The sequence below is a fragment of the Eptesicus fuscus genome, chromosome 14 (assembly GCF_027574615.1).
Source record: "Eptesicus fuscus isolate TK198812 chromosome 14, DD_ASM_mEF_20220401, whole genome shotgun sequence".
Lineage (NCBI taxonomy): Eukaryota > Metazoa > Chordata > Mammalia > Chiroptera > Vespertilionidae > Eptesicus > Eptesicus fuscus.
This window is the reverse complement of record NC_072486.1, coordinates 79,169,584-79,182,340: the sequence shown is the minus strand read 5'-3', so window position 1 is coordinate 79,182,340 and position 12,757 is coordinate 79,169,584. Positions and strand designations below refer to the sequence as shown.

Sequence of the window (12,757 nt, the reverse complement as noted above, 5' to 3'; positions counted from 1 at the left end):
GGAGAAGGACTTTGAATTTAGAAGCAAGTCCATTTCTCCCACCCGTGTTCCTAAAAGATCTGGCTGCAGTCAGTTATTTCTATGTGAATTCACACCATCAATCCCGTTATTTTAGACTAGTGACCCAGTGCACGAAATTCATGCACATTAAAAGGGAATTAGAGGAAATATTTTAATATTTCTATTTGCCCTTTCTTTATAATAGAAGTGTCAGAAATGAAAGAAAATTAGTAAAATGTATATGAAAACCTTCCTCCTGTCAGAGTCTGGGGCGTGCCACAGGAACCAGAGTCAAGTCCCCACCTACCCACTTGCACCTTGAAATCTCGCAGGACCCAGACCCGGCCAGCCCCATCTCCATCAAGCCCCAATGGGTGGGGGGCATGGCCTCAGGTTGCCTGGCCCAGTTCCAGGGCAGAGGGCGCAGCCTGAGGTCCCCTGTCAAGCCCTGCCGGGCGGGGGGCACAGCCTCAGGTCCCATGGCCCACCGCAGGGGCATAGAGCATGGCCTGAGGTCCCCTGTCAAGCCCCACCAGGCGGGGGTCACAGCCTCAGGTCCCCTGCCCTGGCCTAGCACCATGCAGCCTCAGGTCCCTGCTGAATGCTCATTAAGGCTCATTATGGGAACTTGGCCTCCACTGTGGATGCAGCCATCTTGTGTTACGGAATCCCTGCCTCCACTGTGGGTGCAGCCATCTTGTTACGGTGTGACAGTCAATTTGCATATTCCCTCTTTATTAGCTAGGATAATCTGGGTTACTTATTAAACCAAATTCTCCCCACTCCTGGGCCTGCCAAAACCAGTTTGGCTCAGTGGATAGAGCGTCGGCCTGCGGACTGAAAGGTCCCAGGTTCGATTCCGGTCAAGGGCATGTACCTTGGTTGCGGGCACATCCCCAGTAGGGGGTGTGCAAGAGGCGACTGATCGATGTTTCTCTCTCATCGATGTTTCTAGCTCTCTGTCCCTCTCCTTTCCTCTCTGTAAAAAATCAATAAAATATAATTAAAAAAAAAAAAAGACTCCTGGGCCTGACAGACTTTAAAGGACTTCAAGACAGTTGGAACAGTTCTTGAATGAATTTGTCCTTTACAACTGCACTTCTCCATCTGGACTCCTAATATTCCCAGATTATGGCAGTGCTTTCAAACTTTCTGAGGCAACCACAGTAAGAAATACATTCTACAATGGAACTCAGTACACAACATATATGTATATAGCACATCGGTAACGACATCACACACACAAAAAATGTCATGAAATCATACTTACCCTTACTGTGAGCAAAAATTCCATGAGACAATACTCCCCCTTACTATTTTCTCTATTCTCTTCTATTTTCTTTTTTAAAGGTGACATCCATTAAGTTGATTTCACAACCCCCTTCCATCAGTTCAAAATACTGTGGTAGGGGGCACCCAAACCCCCAGGATAAAAATGATACATTTTCTTGGAGAGTCCATTTTAAGAACTGAAGTTTTCAAGTATTTCAGCTAATTATAGAGTAGAATCACAATCCAATAGTTAAAGCACAGACCTTCAAAGATATTCTTCACTTGCAGCTGGTTGCCTGGGGCTTCAATCCACAGACCCTCAAAATGAGAATGTCCACCGCCCTCTCCTAGGAGCACAAGAGCTGAGCATGGAAAGGATTCTGCCTAAGCACCGGTGTTCTGATTCAGCAAGGTATATCTATTAGAGGGACAGTCACCTCTAATTCTTCATAACAACAAATCCAATCTTGTGGCTCAGCTTCCTGAGGGTCCCTTCCCTGTGCTCAAGGGAAAGGCAATGGGCCGCGCGACCAGCAAGCGGTTGTCCAGCTAAGCAGGTCAACACTGTCAAACAGACCGATGACAACAGGGGCATTCACAGGATTAGCGGGGTGTCTGCTTTTTTTAACAACCACCAAGGGCAAAGTGTGTCTACCATGAGAGAAGTCTCCCTGGCTGGAAACCTGATCGCTTCGTTTGTCAGGCCTTGCTTTCCCGTTCATTTCCCATGACCAAGGCCTCCCAAGCTGGCGTCCCTTCCTGCATTCAGTGTCGGTGCCACCCAACAGCTCTCCGCCGGCACCCGGAAAAAGGGGTTGTCAGGGCGCCTTCTGTGGAAAATAGAGCAGCGTCTGGAGAGGTCAGCCCACACGAGAGCGCGAGTCCAGCAGATTAGATCCCCTCTGAAAGGACGGTTTTTTGGTGTTGTTTTTTAATTGATTTCGGAGAGGAAGAGAGAAGGAGAGAGAAACATCAATGATGAGAACTACCCATCAGCCGCCTTCTGCACGCCCCCTATTGGGGACCGAACACGCAACCTGGGCATGTGCCCCGACTGGGAATCGAACCTGGGACCTCCCGGTCCATGGGATGATGCTCAGACCACTGAGTTCGTCTACGGAATTAGTCACGCAAGTGTTGAAACTTAAAGATGTGTTGATCTGTGAGGTTTGCGGGGGTCCGCATGTCACAGAGTAGAAATCAGAACTGATGAAGTGCAAACTTTTTGAATGAACTGCAAAAGCATTTTGAATTAACACATTTTATTCTTCCCACAGTCCTTCACCGCGGGTGTCTTTTAGTTTACTTTATCGTTTCCATCACCAGCGGGTTATGTTTAATCACCAAAGACTTCCTCAAACCCAGACTTACTAACACCAACAAGGCACAGGGGCTAAAACAGGAAACCCCAGGGAACCCGGAGGCTGGCAGGTAACCACCACGCGCCTCGCCTCTCGCGCCTTTTAAGGGCTCAGCGGGAGCCAGATCGCCGATCTCTCAGCGTTTCACCAATGACCGTGCCTTCCACAGCTTACCCCGCCCCTCGCCATGCTCTTAGCCAATCACTGAGAAGCTAGCGTCTTCCTCCACACCCCGACTCCCAACCAAACCCCCACGCCGTGCGACATCCAAAGCCTTCGAACCTCGCTGGCGCACCGACGCGCGGCTGCTGCCGATTTTATTTTTAGATCTCGTTAGAGCAGCCCCGCCCTGAGGCCGTCTCCCCGCCACCCCCAATGGGAGACGGAGTTTCCGTCGCGTCATCGCGCGGGCGGACGGGAGTGGCCCAATCAGCGCTCTGGGAGAACTGGCGTAATTAAAAATCGGCGGAAGACGGTGGGAGGGTCATGACGCAGCGAGTTTCAGTCGTGACTTTTCCCGAGGCTTCTCAGCGTCCCTTCTTTTCCCCTTTAAAGTAAAACGTCGTCCGACCCACCTCCGTGCGTTTCGGGGGCGGGAGCGGCCGGCAGGGCGAAGCTGACGCGGACCGCGGAGGGACGGGCGGCGGCGGCGGTCACGTGGGCGTGTTTGGGGGCGGGGCCGCGCGGCGGTTCCGGGCGGTTGGGCGCGCGAGCGAGGAGCGGAGGCAGCCGCGCCCGCCCGCCCCGCCCCTGGATGCCGCTCTGCCCCGGCGCGGCCGCCGCCGATCGCAACACAGGAGTCGCCGCCGCCGCCGCCGCGGTTCATGTGGTTGGCCCGGGGCTGAGGAGGCCGCCAAGATGCCGCAGTCCAAGTCCCGGAAGATCGCGATCCTGGGCTACCGGTCTGTGGGTGAGTGACGGCGCGGCGCGGCCTCCTAGCGCCCGGCCCGGCCTCGCCTGGGCGCCGGGACTCGGCGGGCCCGGCCAAGTTGGGGGCCGGCGCGGCCATGTGGCGGCCGCGCGTTTCGTAACCAGCCGCCCGCCGCCGCCATATCCATTTTGAGCGGAGGCGGCGGTGAGGCCGGGCCCCGCGGGGCGGCGGGGCGCGCGGAGGACGCGTCGGGGAGGCCGCGGACGTCAGGGAGTGGGGTTCGGCCGAGCCCGGGGTGGCGCCGGAGGGGTCCGCTGCTGCCGGAGCCGCCGCAGCCCCCCGCAGGGGTAGGAGTCGCACCTGTCTCCCCGCCTCTTCGCGGCGCGCGGTCGCGATCGCTGCTAGCAGCCTTTCCGCCCCAAAGTGAATCAAGTCCGCGGGATTTTAACAAAGGAAACGGCACCTCGGGGTTCTCTGTCTGTGTTGAAGTTCACATTCTAAAGGAAACCGGGGACGTTTTGCTGCCGAGGGCAAGTTTCCTACCGAACCCTAAACGCAGCCGTCTTCGGAAGCCCCGCGTGCTGCCTGCGGAGGAGGAGGCAGGGACACATACATGTCTGCTCTCTCCGTGCCCTATTTTTCTTCTGAGAAAAATAAGGTCAGGTACTTGTAACCATGCAGTTGAAGTAATTCAAAAGTTTGTTGTTGTTTCTCCCCAAGAGGTTGACATATATTTGAAACTTACTGGCAGTCGCCTCTTTGCCGAAGCGGGGTGATCTGTGATGGGGTGCGGGGTGGACAGGATGCCCCCCCCCAAAAAAAAGAGAGAGATGGAGAGAGAAAGCAGAACCGTTGAACTTAACCGTGTTTCAGAGTGAGGCCTTATGTATTGTCTTTGACAACCAGAAGCCTGGAGAATTTTGTTTTCGTGTTGTTTTTAAGAAGTAACTGTCTAAGGAAAATGTGCCCTTGGCCGTAGAGGGAGGAAGGAGGTGAAAGCGAGGGTTTAGAACCAACGGTGGAGGAGGTCACCGCTGCCGTAGGAAAGCTTGTAACTGCCTACAGTTCCTTGGAAGAACTCCCCGACTCCACTTTCTGTTCTGCTTCCTCCCCCCGTTTTCCGCCGCCCGTGCCAGGGTCTGTGCTCTTTGACCGAGATGGGCTGCAGCCTGCTTACTCATCCTTTTGTCACGCTTCCTCCGAGCGCTGGCGCGAGGGATCAGAGGCACTTGTTAGAGATAGGAGGTTCCCAGAGCCGCAGGGGCACCTCTTGTAAGGTGCAGTGTCAAGTCATAAGCTCATGTGGGGAAGATCGGGGACAGCCCTAGCAGCTGCCGCCCACAGTACCGAGCGTCCAAGTGAGGCTTTTAGGGTGGCTAACCGTCCGCTCCCCAAATGCCCATATGGAACCCGCCTTTCCGCCTTTATTGGCGGCGGGAATCACCAGCCCTTGCTTATCTGTACTATTTCCTCTGCGTTTTGAAGAACGGGACTATGACATAGCCTGGCTCTTGAGTGAGCCCTATCCAAACACATAAGCAGTGCCCAGTAATTGAAGCTAGCAGTCTCTTGAGTAATCAGGTTACAGGTGACGTGTACCTGGGCTCCCTGATTTCAACTCAAAAGATGCCCCAAAGATCCAGACTTACTTACCCCCTTGAAATTCTTGGGATGATTCTGGGCTTCAGTAAGCAAGTCTTACTGTTTTATTACTTTTGCTGAAGAAGTTCCTTATGTTCAATTGAAATCCTTCTGTTTTATCTTCCTTCTAGTCACCCCCCTCCTAAATACCCAGATGTGACAGGTCACTTCACAAACATTTAGTGTGAACTGCTGTTTGTTAAATACTCTTCTAAGTAGCCTCCCATGGGACACGGATTAAGTTCTAGTCCCTATTTTCTATGCCCTCGATATAGTAACCTCTTCCATTTTCTCCATATTTACTTTCAAGGGTAGTGATGAGTGAAGTGAAGGTATTTTGGAGAGGTTCAATTACTCCCAGTCTTTGTATTTGATTTTTGAGTTCTTGACCTTTGTTATGAACCAGGACACTTTGTGGTTTGTGGGGTCTTCTGTTTTGTTTTGCCAGCATCAAAAAGGAAGTAATTAATTCCCTGATTCCATGTACTAGCCACTCTTGGGGGAATGATTCAGTATTCAGACTCCAAGAGTTTACTGGCATGTCTGCTTGCAGATGGTGCTGTACTAGAGAAATTGGAGTATTGTGTTTCTAAATTGTGTTATTTTGTATTGTTAAGCTGTTGTGTCATTTTGGTGGGGTAGAGTGGTAGAAAAAAGCACAACTAGAAACCATACTTTTCTCAGAATGTTCTCTTGATTAAATATCTTATGCCGTTTTGACTAGTGAATACTTACCATGCCACAGACTTTATTTTTAAATTTTGCCTTCAGATAAAACTACTAAATGTTACGACTTTTAAACACTGATGAAATTATCAGTAAGGAAAAGACAGTTCTCAGATAATTTATACACTCATTTTCCCCTGAAGTACTTTTCCTGTTGTTTCCAGTGTTAAGCGTTTAAGGACACGTCACCTATAAGGCAGGCTGGCTTTCAGGGAGTGCTTTGTGCTCATTGTTTCAGCCGTGGACAAGCGTCCCAGCTCCCTTACACCCATTGTTTCTAATACAAACAAGTAGTCCCAGGGTAGGAGGTAACGCAACTTAATCAAGTTAAAGTTGTAGTGTCAGGTAACTATCTTCAAATAAAATCTGGTGCATCTTTCACTGGAATTTTCTAGAGAGGCTTTGATAATCTAGTTTACCATCAGAGCATAATCCAAAGGTGGTTTGCCATATGTAAGCCTCTGAGGTTAACCAGAGGGGATCACAGGAGTGTGAACAATCATGAGAGAAAATGAAACCACTCTGTTTTATAAAAGGCAATTTAGCAAAAAATAACTCCCAAGTGTTACCTTCTCAGATGTTTTAGGTAGTAGGGAAGATGCTTCCTTTGATTTGTATACTTCACAAGAAAAGATAGCATCAAATTTGTTCCAAATAGAGTACAAGCCAATTGTGTTCTCGTTTACTGTCTTTTAAAATTATCCCTTTTGGACACATTTCACTGAAATATTTTAAGGTAAAACATGTATAAAATCTGTTAGTATGTGAAATTGTATGTTCAAGTGCTTAATAACATTTTGAGGTTGTGTATGGGGGGTTGGTAATCCTGCAGTGGTCACCTTGCATTGAAGCTTGAAATTTTTTTATACTTTTTTTTTTTTTAATCCTCACCCGAGGATATTTTTCCATTGATTTTAGAGAGGGGAAAAAATATCAATGTGAAACACATCGATTGGTTGCCTCCTGCACGTGCCCTGAGCCTGCAACCAAGGTATGTGCCCTTGACTGGAATTGAACCCAGGACCCTTCAGTCAGCAGGCCCAACACTCTATCCACTGAGTCAAACCAGCTAGGGCTATACTTTAAAATATGTGTGTGTGTATTTTATCACAAATGAGAATATACTTTAAAATATATTTATTTCAGAGAGGGAGAGAGAGAGAGATAGAAACATCAATGATGAGAAAAAAATCATTGATCAGCTGCCCCCTGCATGCCCCCTACTGGGGAGTGACCCACAATCGGGGCAGGTGCCCTGACCCGGCATCTAACATGACCTCCTGGTTCATAGGTGAACACTCAACCACGCTGGCTGTTAACTTTTTAAAAATCATTCATTGTTCTGTACAAGAGAATAACCAGAGTTTGCCTTTGTGGTTATCACTTTCAGTGCTGAATGTTACTAACTGTCCATGTAGGATATACTCATCCATACTTACCCTCATCACCCCAGAGAGAAACTGTGCCCATTAGCAGTCACTCCCTATCTTCCCTTCCCCTCAGCCCCTGGCATCCACTTTCTGTTTCTGTGAGTTTACCTTTTTATTACCAAATAATATTCCATTGTTTGAATATAACACATTTTATTTCTACATTCGTCAACTGATGGACACGTAAGTTGTTTCTACATTTTGGCTATTATGAATAATGTTGTTATGAACATTCCTGTACAAATTTTTTCTTAAGTGTTGAAGTGTATGTTTTTATTTATCTTGGGTATATTTCTGGGAGTGGAATTTCTGGAACATAGAGTAACTTTATGTTTAACATTTTGAGGAACTGTCAAATTGTTTTCCAAATCAGCTATGCCGTTTTTATATTCCCATCAACAATTGACATTGCTTTCAGTTTCTCCACATCCTCACCAATCACCAACACTTGTTATTGTCTGTTTTCTTTATTCTAGCCATCTTTATGGGAACAGAGTGGTATCATACATGATTTGCAAATAACTTTCATTCTGTGAATGGAAACTTTTTGCTTCCTTTGAAGCTTTATCCAGGGCCGTGTGGACTTAATACTGCGATTTCTCCTCAGTGTTATGTATTTTAGCTCTTACATTTGAGTTTATGATATATTCAGAGTTAATTTTTGCATATGATAGGACAGTGGTCGGCAAACTGCGGCCTGCGAGCCACGTGCGGCTCTTTGACCCCTTGAGTGTGGCTCTTCCACAAAATACCACGTGTGGGCGCGCACGTACAGTGCGATTGAAACTTCGTGGTCCATGCGCAGAAGTCGGTTTTCGGCTCTCAAAAGGAATTTAAATCATTGTACTGTTGCTATTTGGCTCTGTTGACTAATGAGTTTGCCGACCACTATGATAGGAAATAGAGGTACAACTTCATTCTTTTGCATGTGGGCATCAAGTTGTCCCAACTCCCTCCCCCCCCCTTTTTTTAGCCCCTTTTTTTTAAAAGACTATTCTTCCCTCATTGAATTGTCTTGACATCCTTGTCAAAAACTAAGTGACCAGAAATGTGAGGGGAAATTTATTTCTGGACTCTATTCCTCTGATCTATATGTATGTCCATATGCCAGTATCACAGTCTTGATTACTGTAGTGTTGTAGTAAGTTTCAAAATAGGGATGAGTGAGTCTTCTAACTTTATTCTTTTTCAAGATTGTTTTGGCTCTTCTGAGTCCCTTGCATTTCCATCAGTTTCTATGAAAAAAAAGCAACTGGGGTTTTGATAGGGTGTCTTAGAGTTTTGCAAGTATCTTTAAATGTCTGGTTTAAAAAACAGTGATAAGGCGTTGGTGGTATAGTGGTGAGCATAGCTGCCTTCCATAAAAAACAGCTGATTCTCATCTTCTCTGAGTTCATTTCATTGCAATGTGATACTCTGATGAAGTATATGAAGGGAGTCCAGCCTGCACAGCTACATAATTGGGAAAGGGGGATATATTTTAGTAGCTTTTTCAGGTAATTGTGGATATTCTTTGATAACCCACCAAAACTTTATAGGTGGTAGTTTCTTAAAGGTTAGTTGTAGTGTGCAATATGAAATCATATGGATGAAGTTTCTGCCTTGTTACATTGGACTCTATTGGGTTGTTTTGCACTTTGAATGGGTCTTCTGCCCATGCCTGATTTTGTTACATCATTGGTCATTTGGGAAATATTGGTCCACTGTTTTGTAGATCCTTCTACATTTTGATACATTTCAATATGTAAATACTTTTAAAAGTCACATTTAATATCATTACCAGTCTCAGAAAAATCTAGATATTGGGAAGCTGTTAAGCTCACCGTGAGTGATGCAAGTTTTCCAAACCTAATTTCCTCTTGAAAGATGGAATTTAATTGTTGGCAAAGTGCTAGCAGTTTTACTTGGAGTGACAGTCTCATTTCTTTCATTTTCAAGAAAATGTCTGCCAAGTACCCATATTTGAAATAATGATCGTTTTTTGGTCCGTCTTGAAAGGAAAAATGGTGTTCCATGAGTAAAGTGGCTATTTCAGATCACTTCACAACCAATTGCTTCGCTTGGAGACAACATCACACTTCAGTACGCAGCAGGATGCTCCGTGCATATATCCTATTTTGTCATGCAGAATACTAAAAGGACATTCTCTTAAGGGTCAAGATTTAATAAAAGTAATAATTTTACTGCTTCCTCAAGAACATGTTAAGTGAAAATGGTTGTGTTTTTTTTTTAATGTGGGTACATGGTAGTGAAGAACATGGTGACTTTCTACAGCTTGCTCCCACTGTCCTGATTTGTGCTGAGGGGTACCAAGCTAATGGTATTACCCACCATTGGTTTTGCACCATTACTGCAAATATGAAAATAGTTTAAAAGGCAGATAATATCGTAGCATTTTTATGAAAATAGCTTTGACCTCATGAGTTCCTTGAAAAGGTTTCCACCCCACGGAGGTTTGCAGGCTGCACTTGGAGAACCATTAAACTGTGGTGTACAGAATCTTGCTAGACTGCTCACGGTTGTGCAGAGTCGAATCAAGACCAGCTGCATCCTAGCTGCTGTGGTGACTGCTGAGGAGCCTTCCCAGGAGGCCCTGCAGCATCCTGAGGCAAGGATGGGGCAAGAGAGACAAGGATGGGAGGGGACAGGAAGAACTTGGCCTGCCTGCGTCCAACAGAAGGAAGCGGGGGTGGCTCGAGCATAATGAGGTGGGAGTAGGAAATGAAGTTGGAAAGGTAGTCAGTAGCTGGATTTTGCAGGGCCTGGCAGGAACGTTAGGGAGTCATTTCTTCTGAGCAGTAAGCAGGGAGTTGCTAAAGCCTGAGGAGAGTTATGATATCTCAGTACTGGTTGACTTGGCCTCTGATTGTGGTGCAATTTGGGGTGTGTTGTTTTTTGACCTGGTAAGAGTGAGGCTCCCCCAAAATAATAAAAATCACCGAGAATAGCAGTGTACCCAAGACCTGTATACTAATACTGACATGGTTCAAATACAGGTGGTAGGGTGAAAGTAAAAACAGCCACCTCTACCTGCGATGGTGCAGTTAAAACGTTCACCACTTTCCTTAGTGTAGGTCTACAATGTTAGTGATTTTAATATTGTTCATGAGTAGACTGTACTTATTTATAGGGCCAAACCGAAACTGAACTTGGACATGATTGTACAAGTTAAAGCGTTATGAAGTCTTCACTTAAGGGGACCTTTATTCTTGTTTCTAGTTTATCCTGAAGTACCAAATTAAGTCTTAACAGTTGCTAGAGAAATCGCTGTCTTAAACCAATAACTGTCAGAATGCAGACTGCTGGGTACCTTCAACAGGAAGTGTTTGATTTAGAAATACAATTTAATAGATCAAAACACAGAGGTCCTGGAATACGATTTTATTTTATTTTTTTGTGTGTAAAAATACTACTTTAGTATTTTGATATTTTAAATGTATATTGGGCTTCTGATAAAGAGTTCGATGGAGGGCGTTGGTATGTGAAGTCTAAATTGATGTTGGTTTAGCACAGACATTCAAGGATCCTTGTGTAGGGCTCTGGACAAGTAGAAGTAGGCAATTTAAGGATCTCAACAAAGTTCACTCCTACCTGTCCTTGGTTGGAGGTGTAACTGTAATATAATTGAGTTCCCTTACCTCCCCGCCACCCTTCCCCCATTTCTCTTGTGCTTACTTACTTGAAGAAAGCCTGAGGTGTAGGGGTGGAATTTCTAAACAAATTGGTGTTTGCAAGATTAAAAGTACTAACGGTGATGGCAGGGTAAATAATTTGTGAACATGGAAATAAAGATACTGGCTTTTACAGTTAATACAGTTTTCTGAAATGGAAATGCTTTTGTAACACATACTGGTAATGCTTTTGTAACACTTGTATGTCTTAGATATAAGTGCATCTGGCTGATCACTTACTTTTCTTCAAATCTCAATCACATTTGGAATTTATTTTAAAGAGAATATTTTAAAATATAGGTTCTCTTTATTCTTGTTCATGACTTGTATGAGTTATTGGATAAAACATATGGCGAAATTCAGCCATGGCTTAACATCAAGATGGAGAGGATTCAGAATGACCTTGGCAAACTGGAGACACTCCCTGGCATGAGCGGAAGTGGAACACACTATGGACTTTCTGGTCTGTCTGCTGGGAAGTAACTAGATGTGGGATGGTGAATTTCTGACCTGGTTTGTGTGGCTTGGAGTATACCAGGAGGCAGGAGTGGTTGACAACATCTCTGAGCTTGATACTGGATGGCAGGAGGACCAAAAAATTCAAGTCCTGAAATTAAAGCCTAGTGTTTACATTTCAGAAGGAACCTCCTGTGTGTATACAGGCCGAGAGAGACCTGGATTCCGTTTCTGAACATTTTAGCTGGCCGTGCTCTCGCTGTGAATTCTGAGCCACTGGTATACCTTCTCTGCAGTCTGGGTGGCATGTGTTGAAGACCAGTGTCAGCTTAGAGTCATGGTTCTTCACTTGCCGTTCATGAGCTTCCCTGAGATGTGCGTATTTCTAGGGGAAGAGTCAAGGGCTTTTATCATCCATCTTCTATCCAGAGGATTTCAGTCCCCAAAAGATTGAATTTCTAAAATGACTGTTTGAAGAGAACAGGGTGTGATTTAAGTGTCACATGTAATTCAGATAGGTGTACATCACTGTGTACCAGGCCCTACACTAGTCACAAAAGCTAGGGCCGTCCTGATCTCTGCCCTCAGGGAGCCTCAATCTAGTAATGATATTGGCGGGTGTTTTAAAGTACTTACTGGACTCTGTGAGGTAAGTACCATTATTATGCCTATTTTGCAGAGCAGGAAACTGAGCTACAGAAAGGTTAAATGATTTGGCCTAGGTCAGTTATTAAGTGGCAGAGCTAGGATTTAAATTTAAGCAGTGGTTCCAGAACCAACACTAAATAATAACACAAATTACTATTTAAAAACAATTGGAATAAATGCTTAGAGAAATAATTCAAGGGAGAGCTAACATAACCATGGGTGGGGCGGAAGAATTGTCCCTAGCAAGCTGTCTTTAAAGCTGGAGTTGGTGGGTAGAGGGTGGGGAGCATGGGGGCAGGAGAAGGGCAGGGCCTTCCAGTAAGTAGAAAGGAACAGCATGTGCAGACCTCCTGGGGTTGAGAAAGAGCTTGGCACTCAGGAGAAGTAAAGGGAAGGCCGGGTGTTGACTGGTGAATGAGGAGAAGAGTAAGATGTGAATGGCAAGGAGATCACGTGGGACTAATCTGTATGCCAATTGTCTACCAAGAACAGCTTTGTGGCCCTGTTGGAAGTTTTAGACTTTTCCTAGAAACGTGGAAAGTCACTGAAGGGTTGTAAGCAGCAATAAGGTGATTTGTCTATACCAGGCGTGGCAAATGTTTTCTGTAAAAGGCCAGATGGTAAATTTATGTCAGGCTTTGTAGGCCACATGGCCTCTTTTGCAACTATTCCCTCTGCCTT

At 45.8% G+C, this 12,757-nt stretch overlaps 1 protein-coding gene across 1 annotated transcript in view; it reads left to right on the top strand.

Annotated features, from left to right (window-relative positions):
- The first annotated feature begins 3,351 nt into the window (after positions 1 to 3,351).
- Positions 3,352 to 12,757, top strand: part of RHEB (Ras homolog, mTORC1 binding) — a 42,597-nt gene continuing 33,191 nt past the window's right edge. The window contains exon 1 of the mRNA XM_054725941.1: positions 3,352 to 3,543. Within this exon, the coding sequence (XP_054581916.1) occupies positions 3,492 to 3,543 (52 nt within the window). The 5' untranslated portion in view covers positions 3,352 to 3,491. The remainder of the gene's footprint in view (positions 3,544 to 12,757) is intronic.